At 48.0% G+C, this 23,605-nt stretch overlaps 1 protein-coding gene across 1 annotated transcript in view; it reads right to left on the bottom strand.

Moving 5' to 3' along the window:
* LOC135536213 (receptor-type tyrosine-protein phosphatase O-like) overlaps positions 1–23,605 on the bottom strand; it is a 139,475-nt gene that overhangs the window by 96,868 nt on the left and 19,002 nt on the right. Inside the window, exons 2-3 of the mRNA XM_064962588.1 lie at positions 1,716–1,953; positions 1,620–1,664 (exon numbers count right to left, since the gene is read on the bottom strand). Of these exons, the coding sequence (XP_064818660.1) occupies positions 1,620–1,664; positions 1,716–1,953 (283 nt within the window). The remainder of the gene's footprint in view (positions 1–1,619; positions 1,665–1,715; positions 1,954–23,605) is intronic.

The raw sequence follows: 23,605 nt of genomic DNA, 5'->3' as shown, positions 1-23,605 counted from the left end.
AATAAATAGAGAGATGACTAACAAACACAACAAGTCAAGCACATAGTGTATCTATGAGAGAACCAAGACTGATCTAAAGCAAACTCTATTGAGCTGGATTCAGGACAGTTGGACTTGGACCAGGTCTTCCCCTGTCTGAATACTTACTGGTGAGAACAGATACAGTCTGGATGGACTTGGACCAGGTCTTCCCCTGTCTGAATACTTACTGGTGAGAACAGATATAGTCTGGATGGACTTGGACCAGGTCTTCCCCTGTCTGAATACTTACTGGTGAGAACAGATACAGTCTGGATGGACTTGGACCAGGTCTTCCCCTGTCTGAATACTTACTGGTGAGAACAGATACAGTCTGGATGGACTTGGACCAGGTCTTCCCCTGTCTGAATACTTACTGGTGAGAACAGATACAGTCTGGATGGACTTGGACCAGGTCTTCCCCTGTCTGAATACTTACTGGTGAGAACAGATACAGTCTGGATGGACTTAGACCAGGTCTTCCCCTGTCTGAATACTTACTGGTGAGAACAGATACAGTCTAGATGGACTTGGACCAGGTCTTCCCCTGTCTGAATACTTACTGGTGAGAACAGATACAGTCTGGATGGACTTGGACCAGGTCTTCCCCTGTCTGAATACTTACTGGTGAGAACAGATATAGTCTGGATGGACTTGGACCAGGTCTTCCCCTGTCTGAATACTTACTGGTGAGAACAGATACAGTCTGGATAGACTTGGACCAGGTCTTCCCCTGTCTGAATACTTACTGGTGAGAACAGATACAGTCTAGATGGACTTGGACCAGGTCTTCCCCTGTCTGAATACTTACTGGTGAGAACAGATACAGTCTGGATGGACTTGGACCAGGTCTTCCCCTGTCTGAATACTTACAGTCTGGATGGACTTGGACCAGGTCTTCCCCTGTCTGAATACTTACTGGTGAGAACATATATAGTCTGGATGGACTTGGACCAGGTCTTCCCCTGTCTGAATACTTACTGGTGAGAACAGATACAGTCTAGATGGACTTGGACCAGGTCTTCCCCTGTCTGAATACTTACTGGTGAGAACAGATACAGTCTGGATGGACTTGGACCAGGTCTTCCCCTGTCTGAATACTTACTGGTGAGAACAGATACAGTCTGGATGGACTTGGACCAGGTCTTCCCCTGTCTGAATACTTACTGGTGAGAACAGATACAGTCTGGATGGACTTGGACCAGGTCTTCCCCTGTCTGAATACTTACTGGTGAGAACAGATATAGTCTGGATGGACTTGGACCAGGTCTTCCCCTGTCTGAATACTTACTGGTGAGAACATATATAGTCTGGATGGACTTGGACCAGGTCTTCCCCTGTCTGAATACTTACTGGTGAGAACAGATATAGTCTGGATGGACTTGGACCAGGTCTTCCCCTGTCTGAATACTTACTGGTGAGAACAGATACAGTCTGGATGGACTTGGACCAGGTCTTCCCCTGTCTGAATACTTACTGGTGAGAACAGATACAGTCTGGATGGACTTGGACCAGGTCTTCCCCTGTCTGAATACTTACTGGTGAGAACAGATACAGTCTGGATGGACTTGGACCAGGTCTTCCCCTGTCTGAATACTTACTGGTGAGAACAGATACAGTCTGGATGGACTTGGACCAGGTCTTCCCTGTCTGAATACTTACTGGTGAGAACAGATACAGTCTGGATGGACTTGGACCAGGTCTTCCCTGTCTGAGCAGCAGGCTAACGGTGTAGCAGAGTCCGTGGTGGGAGGAGTTAAAGACCAGAGGTGTGGCGGTGGGGTCGGTCAGGTTCAGGAATGGTAGCAGGTGGGTTCGGGGCTCGCCCATCACCCGGGCAGCATACCCCGTCACGTTCTCCCGCAGGTCAGATGGCTCCAGGGTCACTACGATCCAGTCCTCCTCTTTAACTGACACCTGGAAGGACACAATGGTCTAGAGGAGAGAGAGAGGAGAGAAGAGGAGAGAGAGGAGAGAAGACAGGAGAGAGAGAGGAGAAAGAGAAGAGAGGAGAGAGATAGCGGAGAGAGATAGACAGAGAGAGAGAAGAGAGATAGCGGAGAGATAGAGACAGAGAGAGAGAAGAGAGAAGAGAGAGAGAAGAGAGAAGAGAGAGAGAAGAGAGAAGAGAGAGAGAGAGAGAGAAGAGAGAAGAGAGGAGAGAGGAGAGAGGAGAGAGAGAGAAGAGAGAGAGAGAGCGGAGAGAGAGAGAGAGAGCGGAGAGAGAGAGAGAGAGCGGAGAGAGAGAGAGAGAGAGCGGAGAGAGAGAGAGAGCGGAGAGAGAGAGAGAGAGAGAGAGAGGGGGCTGTTGAGTCTGGAGGAATGGAGCAATAAGTTCAAATCATCATCAGATCGCTGCTCTAACAGCTTCTCCAGACCACCTGACCTACAGAGACAGTCATGTGTGTCACTACAGTACATGTTGAGTTCCCTTCTTTATAAACATGCTGAAAGTCTGTTGTTCATTTGTTTGCAGAAGAATTTGGTCAAATACTATTTTCTCCAACAGTTTGCTAAGAGCTTGCAGCCAGCTGATTGGTCTGCTGTTAGAACCAGTAAAGGCTGCTTTACCACTCTAGGGTAGTGGAATGACTTTGGCTATAGGCTATGGAGTGGCTATAGAGTCAGCTACCATCCTCAGTAGGAGTGGCTATAGAGTCAGCTACCATCCTCAGTAGGAGTGGCTATAGAGTCAGCTACCATCCTCAGTAGGAGTGGCTATAGAGTCAGCTACCATCCTCAGTAGGAGTGGCTATAGAGTCAGCTACCATCCTCAGTAGGAGTGGCTATAGAGTCAGCTACCATCCTCAGTAGGAGTGGCTATAGAGTCAGCTACCATCCTCAGTAGGAGTGGCTATAGAGTCAGTAGTAGTGGCTATAGAGACAGTAGTAGTGGCTATAGAGTCAGCTACCATCCTCAGTAGGACTGGCTATAGAGTCAGCTACCATCCTCAGTAGGAGTGGCTATAGAGTCAGCTACCATCCTCAGTAGGAGTGGCTATAGAGTCAGCTACCATCCTCAGTAGGAGTGGCTATAGAGTCAGCTACCATCCTCAGTAGGAGTGGCTATAGAGTCAGCTACCATCCTCAGTAGGAGTGGCTATAGAGTCAGCTACCATCCTCAGTAGGAGTGGCTATAGAGTCAGCTACCATCCTCAGTAGGAGTGGCTATAGAGTCAGCTACCATCCTCAGTAGGAGTGGCTATAGAGTCAGTAGGAGTGGCTATAGAGACAGTAGTAGTGGCTATAGAGTCAGCTACCATCCTCAGTAGGAGTGGCTATAGAGTCAGTAGGAGTGGCTATAGAGTCAGTAGGAGTGGCTATAGAGTCAGCTACCATCCTCAGTAGGAGTGGCTATAGAGTCAGCTACCATCCTCAGTAGGAGTGGCTATAGAGTCAGTAGGAGTGGCTATAGAGACAGTAGTAGTGGCTATAGAGTCAGCTACCATCCTCAGTAGGAGTGGCTATAGAGTCAGCTACCATCCTCAGTAGGAGTGGCTATAGAGTCAGCTACCATCCTCAGTAGGAGTGGCTATAGAGTCAGCTACCATCCTCAGTAGGAGTGGCTATAGAGTCAGCTACCATCCTCAGTAGGAGTGGCTATAGAGTCAGCTACCATCCTCAGTAGGAGTGGCTATAGAGTCAGTAGGAGTGGCTATAGAGTCAGTAGGAGTGGCTATAGAGTCAGCTACCATCCTCAGTAGGAGTGGCTATAGAGTCAGTAGGAGTGGCTATAGAGACAGTAGTAGTGGCTATAGAGTCAGCTACCATCCTCAGTAGGAGTGGCTATAGAGTCAGCTACCATCCTCAGTAGGAGTGGCTATAGAGTCAGCTACCATCCTCAGTAGTAGTGGCTATAGAGTCAGCTACCATCCTCAGTAGGAGTGGCTATAGAGTCAGTAGGAGTGGCTATAGAGACAGTAGTAGTGGCTAAAGAGTCAGCTACCATCCTCAGTAGTAGTGGCTATAGAGTCAGCTACCATCCTCAGTAGGAGTGACTATAGAGTCAGCTACCATCCTCAGTAGGACTGGCTATAGAGTCAGCTACCATCCTCAGTAGGAGTGGCTATAGAGTCAGCTACCATCCTCAGTAGGAGGGGCTATAGAGTCAGCTACCATCCTCAGTAGGAGGGGCTATAGAGTCAGCTACCATCCTCAGTAGGAGTGGCTATAGAGTCAGCTACCATCCTCAGTAGGAGTGGCTATAGAGTCAGCTACCATCCTCAGTAGGAGTGGCTATAGAGTCAGCCACCATCCTCAGTAGGAGTGGCTATAGAGTCAGCTACCATCCTCAGTAGGAGTGGCTATAGAGTCAGCTACCATCCTCAGTAGGAGTGGCTATAGAGTCAGTAGGAGTGGCTATAGAGTCAGATACCATCCTCAGTAGGAGTGGCTATAGAGTCAGCTACCATCCTCAGTAGGAGTGGCTATAGAGTCAGCTACCATCCTCAGTAGGAGTGGCTATAGAGTCAGCTACCATCCTCAGTAGGACTGGCTATAGAGTCAGCTACCATCCTCAGTAGGAGTGGCTATAGAGTCAGCTACCATCCTCAGTAGGACTGGCTATAGAGTCAGCTACCATCCTCAGTAGGAGTGGCTATAGAGTCAGCTACCATCCTCAGTAGGACTGGCTATAGAGTCAGCTACCATCCTCAGTAGGAGTGGCTATAGAGTCAGCTACCATCCTCAGTAGGAGTGGCTATAGAGTCAGCTACCATCCTCAGTAGGAGGGGCTATAGAGTCAGCTACCATCCTCAGTAGGAGTGGCTATAGAGTCAGCTACCATCCTCAGTAGGAGTGGCTATAGAGTCAGTAGGAGTGGCTATAGAGTCAGCTACCATCCTCAGTAGGAGGGGCTATAGAGTCAGCTACCATCCTCAGTAGGAGTGGTTATAGAGTCAGCTACCATCCTCAGTAGGAGTGGCTATAGAGTCAGCTACCATCCTCAGTAGGAGTGGCTATAGAGTCAGCTACCATCCTCAGTAGGAGTGGCTATAGAGTCAGCTACCATCCTCAGTAGGAGTGGCTATAGAGTCAGCTACCATCCTCAGTAGGAGTGGCTATAGAGTCAGCTATCATCCTCTTTAGGAGTGGCTATAGAGTCAGCTACCATCCTCAGTAGGAGTGGCTATAGAGTCAGCTACCATCCTCAGTAGAAGTGGCTATAGAGTCAGCTACCATCCTCAGTAGGAGTGGCTATAGAGTCAGCTACCATCCTCAGTAGGAGTGGCTATAGAGTCAGCCACCATCCTCAGTAGAAGTGGCTATAGAGTCAGTAGGAGTGGCTATAGAGTCAGTAGGAGTGGCTATAGAGTCAGCTACCATCCTCAGTAGGAGTGGCTATAGAGTCAGCTACCATCCTCAGTAGGAGTGGCTATAGAGTCAGCTACCATCCTCAGTAGGAGTGGCTATAGAGTCAGTTACCATCCTCAGTAGTAGTGGCTATAGAGTCAGCTACCATCCTCAGTAGGAGTGGCTATAGAGTCAGCTACCATCCTCAGTAGGAGTGGCTATAGAGTCAGCTACCATCCTCAGTAGGAGTGGCTATAGAGTCAGCCACCATCCTCAGTAGGAGTGGCTATAGAGTCAGCTACCATCCTCAGTAGGAGTGGCTATAGAGACAGTAGGAGTGGCTATAGAGTCAGCTACCATCCTCAGTAGGAGGGGCTATAGAGTCAGCTACCATCCTCAGTAGGAGTGGCTATAGAGTCAGCTACCATCCTCAGTAGGAGTGGCTATAGAGTCAGCTACCATCCTCAGTAGGACTGGCTATAGAGTCAGCTACCATCCTCAGTAGGAGTGGCTATAGAGTCAGCTACCATCCTCAGTAGGAGTGGCTATAGAGTCAGCTACCATCCTCAGTAGGAGTGGCTATAGAGTCAGCTACCATCCTCAGTAGGAGTGACTATAGAGTCAGCTACCATCCTCAGTAGGAGTGGCTATAGAGTCAGCTACCATCCTCAGTAGTAGTGGCTATAGAGTCAGCTACCATCCTCAGTAGGAGGGGCTATAGAGTCAGCTACCATCCTCAGTAGGAGTGGCTATAGAGTCAGCTACCATCCTCAGTAGGAGTGGCTATAGAGTCAGCTACCATCCTCAGTAGGAGTGGCTATAGAGTCAGCTACCATCCTCAGTAGGAGTGGCTATAGAGTCAGCTACCATCCTCAGTAGGAGTGGCTATAGAGTCAGCTACCATCCTCAGTAGGAGTGGCTATAGAGTCAGTAGGAGTGGCTATAGAGACAGTAGGAGTGGCTATAGAGTCAGCTACCATCCTCAGTAGGAGTGGCTATAGAGTCAGCTACCATCCTCAGTAGGAGTGGCTATAGAGTCAGCTACCATCCTCAGTAGGAGTGGCTATAGAGTCAGTAGGAGTGGCTATAGAGTCAGCTACCATCCTCAGTAGGAGTGGCTATAGAGACAGTAGGAGTGGCTATAGAGTCAGCTACCATCCTCAGTAGGAGTGGCTATAGAGTCAGCTACCATCCTCAGTAGGAGTGGGTATAGAGTCAGCTTCCATCCTCAGTAGGAGTGGCTATAGAGTCAGCTACCATCCTCAGTAGGAGTGGGTATAGAGTCAGCTTCCATCCTCAGTAGGACTGGCTATAGAGTCAGCTACCATCCTCAGTAGGAGTGGGTATAGAGTCAGCTTCCATCCTCAGTAGGAGTGGCTATAGAGTCAGCTACCATCCTCAGTAGGAGTGGTTATAGAGTCAGCTACCATCCTCAGTAGGAGGGGCTATAGAGTCAGCTACCATCCTCAGTAGGAGTGGCTATAGAGTCAGTAGGAGTGGCTATAGAGTCAGCTACCATCCTCAGTAGGAGTGGCTATAGAGACAGTAGGAGTGGCTATAGAGTCAGCTACCATCCTCAGTAGGACTGGCTATAGAGTCAGCTACCATCCTCAGTAGGAGTGGCTATAGAGTCAGCTACCATCCTCAGTAGGAGTGGCTATAGAGTCAGCTACCATCCTCAGTAGGAGTGGCTATAGAGTCAGTTACCATCCTCAGTAGGAGGGGCTATAGAGTCAGCCACCATCCTCAGTAGGAGTGGCTATAGAGTCAGTAGTACTGGCTATAGAGTCAGCTACCATCCTCAGTAGTAGTGGCTATAGAGTCAGCTACCATCCTCAGTAGGAGTGGCTATAGAGTCAGCTACCATCCTCAGTAGTAGTGGCTATAGAGTCAGCTACCATCCTCAGTAGGAGTGACTATAGAGTCAGCTACCATCCTCAGTAGTAGTGGCTATAGAGTCAGCTACCATTCTCAGTAGGAGTGGCTATAGAGTCAGCTACCATCCTCAGTAGGAGTGGCTATAGAGTCAGCTACCATCCTCAGTAGGAGTGGCTATAGAGACAGTAGGAGTGGCTATAGAGTCAGCTACCATCCTCAGTAGGAGTGACTATAGAGTCAGCTACCATCCTCAGTAGTAGTGGCTATAGAGTCAGCTACCATCCTCAGTAGGAGTGGCTATAGAGTCAGCTACCATCCTCAGTAGGAGTGGCTATAGAGTCAGATACCATCCTCAGTAGGAGTGGCTATAGAGTCAGCTACCATCCTCAGTAGGAGTGGCTATAGAGTCAGCTACCATCCTCAGTAGGAGTGGCTATAGAGTCAGCTACCATCCTCAGTAGGAGTGGCTATAGAGTCAGCTACCATTCTCAGTAGGAGTGGCTATAGAGTCAGCTACCATCCTCAGTAGTAGTGGCTATAGAGTCAGCTACCATCCTCAGTAGGACTGGCAATAGAGTCAGTAGGAGTGGCTAAAGAGTCAGCTACCATCCTCAGTAGGACTGGCAATAGAGTCAGCTACCATCCTCAGTAGGACTGGCAATAGAGTCAGTAGGAGTGGCTATAGAGTCAGCTACCATCCTCAGTAGGAGTGGCTAAAGAGTCAGCTACCATCCTCAGTAGTAGTGGCTATAGAGTCAGCTACCATCCTCAGTAGGACTGGCAATAGAGTCAGTAGGAGTGGCTATAGAGTCAGCTACCATCCTCAGTAGGAGTGGCTATAGAGTCAGCTACCATCCTCAGTAGGACTGGCTATAGAGTCAGCTACCATCCTCAGTAGGAGTGGCTATAGAGTCAGCTACCATCCTCAGTAGGAGGGGCTATAGAGTCAGCTACCATCCTCAGTAGGAGGGGCTATAGAGTCAGCTACCATCCTCAGTAGGACTGGCTATAGAGTCAGCTACCATCCTCAGTAGGAGTGGCTATAGAGTCAGCTACCATCCTCAGTAGGACTGGCTATAGAGTCAGCTACCATCCTCAGTGGTCAATGCCAGCAGGTCTGTCATTGTTGATCGAGAACAACAATTGTTCCACCTCTCCAACACTAACTTTACAAAATTGTAACTTGCAATGCTTTTCTTTCATTATGTGTTTATTATGTATGAATACAATCGTTCGTTGTTGGCATTTCCTGCCTAAATTTGCCAACTTTGCCAATTAAATAGTCATTAAAATATTTGGCAACATCAAATGGTTTTGTGATGAATATGCCATCTGATTGGATGAGATGGCTTATACAGAGTGCGGAGAGTGACCCCTCAGGGTCAGATTAATACAGATCTACTCTGGGGAGAGTGACCCCAGAGGGTCAGATTAATAAAGATCTACTCTGGGGAGAGTGACCCCTCAGGGTCAGATTAATAAAGATCTACTCTGGGGAGAGTGACCCCTCAGGGTCAGATTAATAAAGATCTACTCTGGGGAGAGTGACCCCTCAGGGTCAGATTAATAAAGATCTACTCTGGGGAGAGTGACCCTCAGGGTCAGATTAATAAAGATCTACTCTGGGGAGAGTGACCCCACAGGGTCAGATTAATAAGGATCTACTCTGGGGAGAGTGACCCCTCAGGGTCAGATTAATAAAGATCTACTCTGGGGAGAGTGACCCCACAGGGTCAGATTAATAAAGATCTACTCTGGGGGAGAGTGACCCCACAGGGTCAGATTAATAAAGATCTACTCTGGGGAGAGTGACCCTCAGGGTCAGATTAATAAAGATCTACTCTGGGGAGAGTGACCCCTCAGGGTCAGATTAATAAAGATCTACTCTGGGAGAGTGACCCCTCAGGGTCAGATTAATAAAGATCTACTCTGGGGAGAGTGACCCCTCAGGGTCAGATTAATAAAGATCTACTCTGGGAGAGTGACCCCACAGGGTCAGATTAATAAAGATCTACTCTGGGGAGAGTGACCCCTCAGGGTCAGATTAATAAAGATCTACTCTGGGGAGAGTGACCCCTCAGGGTCAGATTAATAAAGATCTACTCTGGGGAGAGTGACCCCTCAGGGTCAGATTAATAAAGATCTACTCTGGGGAGAGTGACCCCTCAGGGTCAGATTAATAAAGATCTACTCTGGGGAGAGTGACCCCTCAGGGTCAGATTAATAAAGATCTACTCTGGGGAGAGTGACCCCTCAAGGTCAGATTAATAAAGATCTACTCTGGGGAGAGTGACCCCTCAGGGTCAGATTAATACAGATCTACTCTGGGGAGAGTGACCCCACAGGGTCAGATTAATAAAGGTCCACATTACATCCTGGTCCTCAGAGAACCACTACAGGGAAACATTACATCCTGGTCCTCAGGGAACCACTACAGGGAAACATTACATCCTGGTCCTCAGAGAACCACTACAGGGAAACATTACATCCTGGTCCTCAGAGAACCACTACAGGGAAACATTATATCCTGGTCCTCAGAGAACCACTACAGGGAAACATTATATCCTGGTCCTCAGAGAACCACTACAAGTAAACATTACATCCTGGTCCTCAGGGAACCACTACAGGGAAACATTACATCCTGGTCCTCAGAGAACCACTACAGGAAAACATTACATCCTGGTCCTCAGAGAACCACTACAGGTAAACATTACATCCTGGTCCTCAGAGAACCACTACAGGAAAACATTACATCCTGGTCCTCAGAGAACCACTACAAGTAAACATTACATCCTGGTCCTCAGGGAAACATTACATCCTGGTCCTCTGAGAACCACTACAGGTAAACATTACATCCTGGTCCTCAGAGAACTACTACAGGTAAACATTACATCCTGGTCCTCAGAGAACTACTACAGGAAAACATTACATCCTGGTCCTCAGAGAACCACTACAGGGAAACATTACATCCTGGTCCTCTGAGAACCACTACAGGTAAACATTACATCCTGGTCCTCAGAGAACTACTACAGGAAAACATTACATCCTGGTCCTCAGAGAACCACTACAGGGAAACATTACATCCTGGTCCTCTGAGAACCACTACAGGAAAACATTACATCCTGGTCCTCAGAGAACCACTACAGGAAAACATTACATCCTGGTCCTCAGAGAACCACTACAGGGAAACATTACATCCTGGTCCTCAGAGAACTACTACAGGAAAACATTACATCCTGGTCCTCAGAGAACCACTACAGGAAAACATTACATCCTGGTCCTCTGAGAACCACTACAGGAAAACATTACATCCTGGTCCTCAGGGAACCACTACAGGGAAACATTACATCCTGGTCCTCAGAGAACCACTACAGGTAAACATTACATCCTGGTCCTCAGAGAACCACTACAGGTAAACATTACATCCTGGTCCTCAGAGAACCACTACAGGTAAACATTACATCCTGGTCCTCAGAGAACCACTACAGGTAAACATTACATCCTGGTCCTCAGAGAACCACTACAGGAAAACATTACATCCTGGTCCTCAGGGAACCACTACAGGGAAACATTACATCCTGGTCCTCAGGGAACCACTACAGGGAAACACTACATCCTGGTCCTCAGAGAACCACAGGGAAAGACTCTATACTAAAATGCCCTCCTCCCCTCCCCCAGTCGCCAAGAAGGTTGGTGATAAAACACTCAGCTGTTTCTTCTTCTCCCTCCAAAATACTACTGACTCTCAGGGGAACAGTCTGAAGCGCCACACAGTATCCTCCCCTGGTTCCTCCATGTATAACCTGCTCCCCCTCTCAGTAGCTCTGTTCTATCTCTACCCCAGAGAACAGGGCGGTCTCTACAGTCTCAGCTGTTTGACCAGTAGTTCCTCCATGTATATCCTGCTCCCCCTCTCAGTAGCTCTGTTCTATCTCTACCCCAGAGAACAGGGCGGTCTCTACAGTCTCAGCTGTTTGACCAGTAGTTCCTCCATGTATATCCTGCTCCCCCTCTCAGTAGCTCTGTTCTATCTCTACCCCAGAGAACAGGGCAGTCTCTACAGTCTCAGCTGTTTGACCAGTGGTTCCTCCATGTATATCCTGTTCTATCTCTACCCCAGAGAACAGGGCGGTCTCTACAGTCTCAGCTGTTTGACCAGTAGTTCCTCCATGTATATCCTGCTCCCCCTCTCAGTAGCTCTGTTCTATCTCTACCCCAGAGAACAGGGAGGTCTCTACAGTCTCAGCTGTTTGACCAGTAGTTCCTCCATGTATAACCTGCTCCCCCTCTCAGTAGCTCTGTTCTATCTCTACCCCAGAGAACAGGGCAGTCTCTACAGTCTCAGCTGTTTGACCAGTAGTTCCTCCATGTATATCCTGTTCTATCTCTACCCCAGAGAACAGGGCAGTCTCTACAGTCTCAGCTGTTTGACCAGTAGTTCCTTCATGTATATCCTGTTCTATCTCTACCCCAGAGAACAGGGCGGTCTCTACAGTCTCAGCTGTTTGACCAGTAGTTCCTCCATGTATATCCTGTTCTATCTCTACCCCAGAGAACAGGGCGGTCTCTACAGTCTCAGCTGTTTGACCAGTGGTTCCTCCATGTATATCCTGTTCTATCTCTACCCCAGAGAACAGGGCGGTCTCTACAGTCTCAGCTGTTTGACCAGTAGTCCCTCCATGTATATCCTGCTCCCCCTCTCAGTAGCTCTGTTCTATCTCTACCCCAGAGAACAGGGCGGTCTCTACAGTCTCAGCTGTTTGACCAGTGGTTCCTGTCTTCTGTGTTCCTGTGTTCCTAGATCTGGTCCAGGGCCAATCAGCTTCAGTGATCAAACGCCTACTGACGGTTAGTCTCACTGAGAGACAACGGCAGAGAGGAGACAGAGGTTGAGACGGAGGCTGAGAGGAGAGGAGACAGAGGTTGAGACGGAGGTTGAGAGGAGAGGAGACAGAGGTTGAGACGGAGGTTGAGAGGAGAGGAGACAGAGGTTGAGACGGAGGCTGAGAGGAGAGGAGACAGAGGTTGAGACGGAGGCTGAGAGGAGAGGAGACAGAGGTTGAGACGGAGGTTGAGAGGAGAGGAGACAGAGGTTGAGACGGAGGTTGAGAGGAGAGGAGACAGAGGTTGAGACGGAGGTTGAGAGGAGAGGAGACAGAGGTTGAGACGGAGGTTGAGAGGAGAGGAGACAGAGGTTGAGACGGAGGCTGAGAGGAGAGGAGACAGAGGTTGAGACGGAGGCTGAGAGGAGAGGAGACAGAGGTTGAGACGGAGGCTGAGAGGAGAGGAGACAGAGGTTGAGACGGAGGCTGAGAGGAGAGGAGACAGAGGTTGAGACGGAGGCTGAGAGGAGACAGAGGTTGAGACGGAGGCTGAGGGGAGAGGAGACAGAGGTTGAGACGTAGATTGAGAGGAGAGGAGACAGAGGTTGAGACGGAGGCTGAGAGGAGAGGAGACAGAGGTTGAGACGGAGGCTGAGAGGAGAGGAGACAGAGGTTGAGAGGAGAGGAGACAGAGGTTGAGACGGAGGCTGAGAGGAGAGGAGACAGAGGTTGAGACGGAGGCTGAGAGGAGAGGAGACAGAGGTTGAGACGGAGGCTGAGAGGAGAGGAGACGGAGGTTGAGACGGAGGCTGAGAGGAGAGGAGACAGAGGTTGAGACGGAGGCTGAGAGGAGAGGAGACAGAGGTTGAGACGGAGGCTGAGAGGAGAGGAGACAGAGGTTGAGACGGAGGCTGAGAGGAGAGGAGACAGAGGTTGAGACGGAGGCTGAGAGGAGAGGAGACAGAGGTTGAGACGGAGGCTGAGAGGAGAGGAGACGGAGGTTGAGACGGAGGCTGAGAGGAGAGGAGACAGAGGTTGAGAGGAGAGGAGACAGAGGTTGAGACGGAGGCTGAGAGGAGAGGAGACAGAGGTTGAGACGGAGGCTGAGGCTGTCGCACTCGACAATGATACAGATCTCCCGATCTGAGCCATGTAATAACAGCCCTGTCGGAGGAACAGCTGAGAGGAGAGGAGAGGAGACAGAGGTTGAGACGGAGGCTGAGGCTGTCGCACTCGACGATGATACAGATCTCCCGATCTGAGCCATGTAATAACAGCCCTGTCAGAGGAACAGTTGAGAGGAGGAGAGGAGACAGAGGTTGAGACGGAGGCTGAGAGGAGAGGAGACGGAGGTTGAGACGGAGGCTGAGGCTGTCGCCCTCGACGATGATACAGATCTCCCGATCTGAGCCATGTAATAACAGCCCTGTCGGAGGAACAGAGGAGAGGAGCAGCATTATTCCTCCACAGAGTCTGTCAACAGAGAGTTTCATTCCCAGCCTTCCCTTTCCTGGTCAGAATGTCATTAGTCTCACTGCAGGGTGTCTATCTGCCCTCCTACCACTTCCTTTCTGTTCTGCCAAGACTGACGCCATCCTGCTCTCCTTCTGCCCTGTTCACTGTCCATCCCTGCTGTTCTGCCCCCCTTCACTGCCCATCCCTGCTGTTCTGCCAAGGCTTCTGCCCCCCTGCTGCACATCTTACACCCTGCAACCCCCTGCCCCCTGCTAAACCAGGGGTCACCTTGCTGCCCCCTAAATACCGGCCCAGCAGCCTCGGTTGTACAAGGCCACTTTAACATGTTAACAGCAGAGAAGAGGAACCCTGGTAGTCCAGCTGCTGTTCACATTGGGGTTTCTGATTCTGATCACATCTTCCCGCCTCCGAGCCCCGCCCTGGACACCAGATCACCATGACAACGTCTCAGAGCCCTGGCCTGTGGACCAGATCACCATGGCAACACATCCCTTACCTACCTCCTCTGCCATAGTAGGAAGAGAGATACCGCCACACTGTCTATCTGGATGGGCTAGAAGTTTACAGCAATGCTTTTTCAGGAAATAGACTATACAAGTACTCTGTCAACTACTTCCTCTGTCATAGGATCCCAGCCTGGGTCTGTATCAACTACTTCCTGTGTCATAGGATCCCATCCTGGGTCTGTATCAACTACTTCCTCTGTCATAGGATCCCAGCCTGGGTCTGTATCAACTACTTCCTCTGTCATAGGATCCCAGCCTGGGTCTGTATCAACTACTTCCTCTGTCATAGGATCCCAGCCTGGGTCTGTATCAACTACTTCCTGTGTCATAGGATCCCAGCCTGGGTCTGTATCAACTACTTCCTCTGTCATAGGATCCCAGCCTGGGTCTGTATCAACTACTTCCTCTGTCATAGGATCCCAGCCTGGGTCTGTATCAACTACTTCCTCTGTCATAGGATCCCAGCCTGGGTCTGTATCAACTACTTCCTGTGTCATAGGATCCCAGCCTGGGTCTGTATCAACTACTTCCTGTGTCATATGATCCCAGGGGTCTTCATGCCTCTGCCTCACTGCAACGTCTTCACGGTCTGTTGACTTGGCTGTTCCTGTTGGCTTGGGTGTTCCTGTAGTTATAGCAACATCTTCACTGTCTGTTGACTTGGGTGTTCCTGTAGTTATAGCAACGTATCCACTGTCTGTTGGCTTGGGTGTTCCTGTAGTTATAGCAACATCTTCACTGTCTGTTGACTTGGGTGTTCCTGTAGTTATAGCAACATCTCCACTGTCTGTTGACTTGGCTGTTCCTGTTGGCTTGGGTGTTCCTGTAGTTATAGCAACATCTTCACTGTCTGTTGGCTTGGGTGTTCCTGTAGTTATAGCAACATCTTCACTGTCTGTTGGCTTGGCTGTTCCTGTTGGCTTGGGTGTTCCTGTAGTTATAGCAACATATTCACTGTCTGTTGACTTGGGTGTTCCTGTAGTTATAGCAACATCTTCACTGTCTGTTGACTTGGGTGTTCCTGTAGTTATAGCAACGTCTCCACTGTCTGTTGGCTTGGCTGTTCCTGTTGGCTTGGGTGTTCCTGTAGTTATAGCAACATCTTCACTGTCTGTTGACTTGGGTGTTCCTGTAGTTATAGCAACATCTTCACTGTCTGTTGACTTGGGTGTTCCTGTAGTTATAGCAACATCTTCACTGTCTGTTGACTTGGGTGTTCCTGTAGTTATAGCAACATCTTCACTGTCTGTTGACTTGGGTGTTCCTGTAGTTATAGCAACATCTTCACTGTCTGTTGACTTGGGTGTTCCTGTAGTTATAGCAACATCTTCACTGTCTGTTGACTTGGGTGTTCCTGTAGTTATAGCAACGTCTCCACTGTCTGTTGGCTTGGGTGTTCCTGTAGTTATAGCAACATCTCCACTGTCTGTTGACTTGGCTGTCCCTGTTGGCTTGGGTGTTCCTGTAGTCATAGCAACATCTTCACTGTCTGTTGACTTGGGTGTTCCTGTAGTTATAGCAACGTCTTCACTGTCTGTTGACTTGGCTGTTCCTGTTGGCTTGGGTGTTCCTGTAGTCATAGCAACATCTTCACTGTCTGTTGACTTGGGTGTTCCTGTAGTTATAGCAACATCTTCACTGTCTGTTGACTTGGGTGTTCCTGTAGTGATAGCAACGTCTTCACTGTCTGTTGACTTGGGTGTTCCTGTAGTTATAGCAACGTCTCCACTGTCTGTTGGCTTGGGTGTTCCTGTAGTTATAGCAACGTCTTCACTGTCTGTTGACTTGGGTGTTCCTGTAGTTATAGCAACGTCTCCACTGTCTGTTGGCTTGGGTGTTCCTGTAGTTATAGCAACGTCTTCACTGTCTGTTGACTTGGGTGTTCCTGTAGTTAAAGCAACGTCTCCACTGTCTGTTGACTTGGCTGTTCCTGTAGTTATAGCAACATCTCCACTGTCTGTTGGCTTGGGTGTTCCTGTAGTTATAGCAACATCTCCACTGTCTGTTGGCTTGGGTGTTCCTGTAGTTATAGCAACGTCTTCACTGTCTGTTGACTTGGGTGTTCCTGTAGTTAAAGCAACGTCTCCACTGTCTGTTGGCTTGGGTGTTCCTGTAGTTATAGCAACATCTCCACTGTCTGTTGGCTTGGGTGTTCCTGTTGGCTTGGGTGTTCCTGTAGTTATAGCAACGTCTCCACTGTCTGTTGGCTTGGGTGTTCCTGTAGTTATAGCAACGTCTCCACTGTCTGTTGGCTTGGGTGTTCCTGTAGTTATAGCAACGTCTCCACTCTCTGTTGGCTTGGGTGTTCCTGTAGTTATAGCAACGTCTCCACTCTCTGTTGGCTTGGGTGTTCCTGTAGTTATAGCAATGTCTCCACTCTCTGCTGGCTTGGGGTTGTAGAGTTCTAGAATCATGGTGGTGGTTCTACAGTTCTAGGGGGATAGTGGTTGTAGAGTTCTAGAATCATGGTGGTTCTACGGTTCTAGAGGGATGGGTGTTGTAGAGTTCTAGAATCATGGTGGTGGTTCTACAGTTATAGAGGGATAGGGGTTGTAGAGTTCCAGAATCATGGTGGTGGTTCTACAGTTATAGAGGGATAGGGGTTGGAGAGTTCTAGAATCATGGTGGTGGTTCTACAGTTCTAGAGGGATGGGTGTTGTAGAGTTCTAGAATCATGGTGGTGGTTCTACAGTTTTAGATGGATGGGTGTTGTCGAGTTCTAGAATCATGGTGGTGGTTCTACAGTTCTAGAGGGATAGTGGTTGTAGAGTTCTAGAATCATGGTGGTGGTTCTACAGTTAGAGGGATAGGTGTTGTAGAGTTCTAGAATCATGGTGGCGGTTCTACATTTCTAGAGGGATAGTGGTTGTAGAGTTCTAGAATCATGGTGGTGGTTCTACAGTTCTAGGGGGATAGTGGTTGTAGAGTTCTAGAATCATGGTGGTGGTTCTACAGTTAGAGGGATAGGGGTTGTAGAGTTCTAGAATCATGGCGGTGGTTCTACAGTTCTAGAAGGATGGGTGTTGTCAAGTTCTAGAATCATGGTGGTGGTTCCAGAGTCAGCAAATTCTTGTCCTGAAAGTCACCATGTTGCCACATCTGTACTGACCCTCCCATCATCGCTCACATCCTCTCCACGTCATTATCATCAGCTGGTAGATTATGGTGGTGTGATGGGAGGGGCTTGTGACACACATTCCACCAGGAACCAAATCAGATTAGATTATGCATTTGGGTCAGAATCCTGCTGGTCTCTGTGGGGATTATAATCTGACGTCGGGGAGGGAGGGTCGGCAGGGGAACAGACAAACAGACAGTCCACAACACTACAGTAAATTACAGGACTACAGTATAGCTGTTCATTTGTGTTTGTTATTCTTACACAACCAGCACAGCATTAAAGTATTAGAGCTGTGTTCCTACAAATTGAGGTTGTTCAACATTAAAGTATTAGAGCTGTGTTCCTACATGTTGAGGATGTTGTAGGGTTGTGTTGAGGATGTTGTAGGACTGTAGGGTTGTATTGAGGATGTTGTAGGGTTGTGTTGAGGATGTTGTTGGACAGTAAGGTTGTGCTGAGGATGTTGTAGTACTGTAGGGGTGTGTTGTGGATGTTGTAGGACTGTATGGTTGTGTTGAGGATGTTGTTGGACTGTAGGGTTGTGTTGAGGATGTTGTTGGACTGTAGGGTTGTGTTGAGGATGTTGTTGGACTGTAGGGTTGTGTTGAGGATGTTGTAGGACTGTAGGGGTGTGTTGTGGATATTGTAGGACTGTATAGGGTTGTATTGTGGATGTTGTAGGACTGTATAGGGTTGTATTGTGGATGTTGTAGGACTGTGGGGTTGTGTTGAGGATGTTGTTGGACTGTGGGGTTGTGTTGAGGATGTTGTAGGACTGTAGGGTTGTGTTGAGGATGTTGTTGGACTGTGGGGTTGTGTTGAGGATGTTGTTGGACTGTGGAGTTGTGTTGAGGATGTTGTAGGACTGTAGGGTTGTATTGAGGATGTTGTAGGACTGTAGGGTTGTGTTGAGGATGTTGTTGGACTGTGGGGTTGTGTTGAGGATGTTGTTGGACTGTAGGGTTGTGTTGAGGATGTTGTTGGATTGTAGGGTTGTGTTGAGGATGTTGTTGGACTGTAGGGTTGTATTGAGGATGTTGTAGTACAGTAGGGTTGTATTGAGGATGTTGTAGGACTGTAGGGTTGTGTTGAGGATGTTGTAGTACAGTAGGGTTGTATTGAGGATGTTGTAGTACAGTAGGGTTGTATTGAGGATGTTGTAGGACTGTAGGGTTGTATTGAGGATGTTGTAGGGTTGTGTTGAGGATGTTGTTGGACAGTAAGGTTGTGCTGAGGATGTTGTAGTACTGTAGGGGTGTGTTGTGGATGTTGTAGGACTGTATGGTTGTGTTGAGGATGTTGTTGGACTGTAGGGTTGTGTTGAGGATGTTGTTGGACTGTAGGGTTGTGTTGAGGATGTTGTTGGACTGTAGGGTTGTGTTGAGGATGTTGTAGGACTGTAGGGGTGTGTTGTGGATATTGTAGGACTGTATATGGTTGTATTGTGGATGTTGTAGGACTGTATAGGGTTGTATTGTGGATGTTGTAGGACTGTAGGGGTTGTGTTGAGGATGTTGTTGGACTGTGGGGTTGTGTTGAGGATGTTGTTGGACTGTGGGGTTGTGTTGAGGATGTTGTAGGACTGTAGGGTTGTGTTGAGGATGTTGTTGGACTGTGGGGTTGTGTTGAGGATGTTGTTGGACTGTGGAGTTGTGTTGAGGATGTTGTAGGACTGTAGGGTTGTATTGAGGATGTTGTAGGACTGTAGGGTTGTGTTGAGGATGTTGTTGGACTGTGGGGTTGTGTTGAGGATGTTGTTGGACTGTAGGGTTGTGTTGAGGATGTTGTTGGACTGTAGGGTTGTATTGAGGATGTTGTAGTACAGTAGGGTTGTATTGAGGATGTTGTAGGACTGTAGGGTTGTGTTGAGGATGTTGTAGTACAGTAGGGTTGTATTGAGGATGTTGTAGTACAGTAGGGTTGTATTGAGGATGTTGTAGTACAGTAGGGTTGTATTGAGGATGTTGTAGGACTGTGGGGTTGTGTTGAGGATGTTGTTGGACTGTGGGGTTGTGTTGAGGATGTTGTTGGACTGTGGGGTTGTGTTGAGGATGTTGTTGGACTGTGGGGTTGTGTTGAGGATGTTGTTGGACTGTGGGGTTGTGTTGAGGATGTTGTTGGACTGTAGGGTTGTATTGAGGATGTTGTAGGACTGTATGGTTGTGTTGAGGATGTTGTTGGACTGTAGGGTTGTGTTGAGGATGTTGTTGGACTGTAGGGTTGTGTTGAGGATGTTGTTGGACTGTAGGGTTGTGTTGAGGATGTTGTAGGACTGTAGGGGTGTGTTGTGGATATTGTAGGACTGTATAGGGTTGTATTGTGGATGTTGTAGGACTGTATAGGGTTGTATTGTGGATGTTGTAGGACTGTAGGGGTTGTGTTGAGGATGTTGTTGGACTGTGGGGTTGTGTTGAGGATGTTGTTGGACTGTGGGGTTGTGTTGAGGATGTTGTAGGACTGTAGGGTTGTGTTGAGGATGTTGTTGGACTGTGGGGTTGTGTTGAGGATGTTGTTGGACTGTGGAGTTGTGTTGAGGATGTTGTAGGACTGTAGGGTTGTATTGAGGATGTTGTAGGACTGTAGGGTTGTGTTGAGGATGTTGTTGGACTGTGGGGTTGTGTTGAGGATGTTGTTGGACTGTAGGGTTGTGTTGAGGATGTTGTTGGACTGTAGGGTTGTATTGAGGATGTTGTAGTACAGTAGGGTTGTATTGAGGATGTTGTAGGACTGTAGGGTTGTGTTGAGGATGTTGTAGTACAGTAGGGTTGTATTGAGGATGTTGTAGTACAGTAGGGTTGTATTGAGGATGTTGTAGTACAGTAGGGTTGTATTGAGGATGTTGTAGGACTGTGGGGTTGTGTTGAGGATGTTGTTGGACTGTGGGGTTGTGTTGAGGATGTTGTTGGACTGTGGGGTTGTGTTGAGGATGTTGTTGGACTGTGGGGTTGTGTTGAGGATGTTGTTGGACTGTGGGGTTGTGTTGAGGATGTTGTTGGACTGTGGGGTTGTGTTGAGGATGTTGTTTGACTGTATAGGGTTGTATTGAGGATGTTGTTGGACTGTGGGGTTGTGTTGAGGATGTTGTAGGACTGTGGGGTTGTGTTGAGGATGTTGTTGGACTGTGGGGTTGTGTTGAGGATGTTGTTGGACTGTGGGGTTGTGTTGAGGATGTTGTTGGACTGTGGGGTTGTGTTGAGGATGTTGTTGGACTGTGGGGTTGTGTTGAGGATGTTGTTGGACTGTATAGGGTTGTGTTGGGGATGTTGTTGGACTGTGGGGTTGTGTTGAGGATGTTGTTGGACTGTATAGGGCTGTGTTGTGGATATTGTAGGACTGTGGGGTTGTGTTGAGGATGTTGTAACCCTGTTTCTTGTCTGTATCGAAGTAGCGGTTGTTGTACCTAGCATCGAGCATTGTGGAGACACAGTAAAGAGGCTCAAAGAGAATTCCACCGAATCCCTTGGTCGTGTGTACCGGGGCTCGAGGTGCTCGACCAGTCGACAAAAGCCAACATCATCCACGATAGAGACCGGTAGGTTGTCAAGGGCAATGAATTCCATTATCTTGCCATTAATGTGTTTCGCCTTTGAGTTGTCTCGCTGAAATGTTCTTACTCTTTCAAATGGCTGCTGGACTTGAACTTGTTTAGTTGTTGGAAGTGTGCGCTTCAGTTTTTTCCACTGAACGGAGTCGCTGAATGTCTGGAGGTGATGCACTTTCAAATGAGTAATTAGGTTTGTGGTATTGAAAGATTTAATTTTCTCCCCTCAGGAAATAATAGCAGCACAAACAATGCATATGGCCATTTTGCTATCTTCCTTTGAAACTTCCAGATCGATCCACACAGCAGACATCGTGGGCTAGGATTAGTTTGGTTTATTAAACATAGAAGAAGGTCTATCTCATCATTCCAGTTCCATCATAGGGGCGAGGTTAGGAATGCTGTGTTGCACGTGAAGCGCTGTATTTTTCCTGCCGTCATTACGTCATCTTCAAGATAAAAGGAGAGACGCTCTCGGAGCTCAGATGTAAAAATATTTACGTCCAACGTTTGGACAGACAAGCTGTCTTCATCAGGGTATAATGACAAACACTGCAGGATGACTCTTTTATATAGTGTTAAAAGACACACACAGGTGTCTGTAATCATGTGGTGGCCTGATATCATTGGTTAACCACATGGCCCGATATCATTGGTTAATAACAGACAAGCTGTCTTCATCAGGGTATAATGACAAACACTGCAGGATGACTCTTTTATATAGTGTTAAAAGACACACACAGGTGTCTGTAATCATGTGGTGGCCTGATATCATTGGTTAACCACATGGCCCGATATCATTGGTTAATAACAGACAAGCTGTCTTCATCAGGGTATAATGACAAACACTGCAGGATGACTCTTTTATATAGTGTTAAAAGACACACACAGGTGTCTGTAATCATGTGGTGGCCTGATATCATTGGTTAACCACATGGCCCGATATCATTGGTTAATAACAGACAAGCTGTCTTCATCAGGGTATAATGACAAACACTGCAGGATGACTCTTTTATATAGTGTTAAAAGACACACACAGGTGTCTGTAATCATGTGGTGGCCTGATATCATTGGTTAACCACATGGCCTGATATCATTGGTTAACCACATGGCCTGATATCATTGGTTAACCACATGGCCTGATATCATTGGTTAACCACATGGCCTGATATCATTGGTTAACCACATGGCCCGATATCATTGGTTAACCACATGGCCTGATATCATTGCTTAATCACATGGCCTGATATCATTGGTTAATCACATGGCCTGATATCATTGGTTAATCACATGGCCCGATATCATTGGTTAACCACATGGCCTGATATCATTGGTTAATCACATGGCCCGATATCATTGGTTAACCACATGGCCTGATATCATTGGTTAACCACATGGCCCGATATCATTGCTTAATCACATGGCCTGATATTATTGGTTAACCACATGGCCCGATATCATTGGTTAATCACATGGCCTGATATTATTGGTTAATCACATGGCCTGATATCATTGCTTAATCACATGGCCTGATATCATTGGTTAACCACATGGCCTGATATCATTGCTTAATCACATGGCCTGATATTATTGGTTAATCACATGGCCCGATATCATTGCTTAATCACATGGCCTGATATCATTGGTTAACCACATGGCCCGATATCATTGCTTAATCACATGGCCTGATATTATTGGTTAATCACATGGCCCGATATCATTGGTTAATAACAGACAAGCTGTCTTCATCAGGTTATAATGTCCTAGATGGGTGTGTAGGTTCTGGTCAGAACACCATCTTTACTGTCCTAGATGGGTATGTAGGTTCTGGTCAGATCATCATCTTTATTTGTCCTAGATGGGTATGTAGGTTCTGGTCAGATCATCATCTTTACTGTCCTAGATGGGTATGTAGGTTCTGGTCAGATCACCATCTTTACTGTCCTAGATGGGTATCACCAAGAAAGAACACTAGTCCCCTCCTAAAGGACACCAGCAGTATGGTCTCAGAACAGCTCCCCTCCTAAAGGACACCAGCAGTATGGTCTCAGAACAGCTCCCCTCCTAAAGGACACCAGCAGTATGGTCTCAGAACAGCTCCCCTCCTAAAGGACACCAGCAGTATTGTCTCAGAACAGCTCCCCTCCTTTATAAAGGACACCAGCAGTATGGTCTCAGAACAGCTCCCCTCCTAAAGGACACCAGCAGTCTGGTCTCAGAACAGCTCCCCTCCTAAAGGACACCAGCAGTCTGGTATCAGAACAGCTCCCCTCCTTTGTAAAGGACACCAGCAGTATGGTCTCAGAACAGCTCCCCTCCTAAAGGACACCAGCAGTATGGTCTCAGAACAGCTCCCCTCCTAAAGGACACCAGCAGTATGGTCTCAGAACAGCTCCCCTCCTAAAGGACACCAGCAGTATGGTCTCAGAACAGCTCCCCTCCTAAAGGACACCAGCAGTATGGTCTCAGAACAGCTCCCCTCCTAAAGGACACCAGCAGTCTGGTCTCAGAACAGCTCTCCTCCTTTGTAAAGGACACCAGCAGTCTGGTCTCAGAACAGCTCCCCTCCTTTGTAAAGGACACCAGCAGTCTGGTCTCAGAACAGCTCCCCTCCTTTGTAAAGGACACCAGCAGTATGGTCTCAGAACAGCTCCCCTCCTAAAGGACACCAGCAGTCTGGTCTCAGAACAGCTCCCCTCCTAAAGGACACCAGCAGTATGGTCTCAGAACAGCTCCCCTCCTAAAGGACACCAGCAGTATGGTCTCAGAACAGCTCCCTCCTAAAGGACACCAGCAGTATGGTCTCAGAACAGCTCCCCTCCTTTGTAAAGGACACCAGCAGTGTGGTCTCAGAACAGCTCCTCCTAAAGGACACCAGCAGTCTGGTCTCAGAACAGCTCCCTCCTAAAGGACACCAGCAGTATGGTCTCAGAACAGCTCCCCTCCTAAA

This window comes from Oncorhynchus masou, unplaced genomic scaffold (genome assembly GCF_036934945.1).
Source record: "Oncorhynchus masou masou isolate Uvic2021 unplaced genomic scaffold, UVic_Omas_1.1 unplaced_scaffold_575, whole genome shotgun sequence".
In the NCBI taxonomy this organism is placed as follows: domain Eukaryota; kingdom Metazoa; phylum Chordata; class Actinopteri; order Salmoniformes; family Salmonidae; genus Oncorhynchus; species Oncorhynchus masou.
This window is presented reverse-complemented; position numbering and strand designations above follow the sequence as displayed.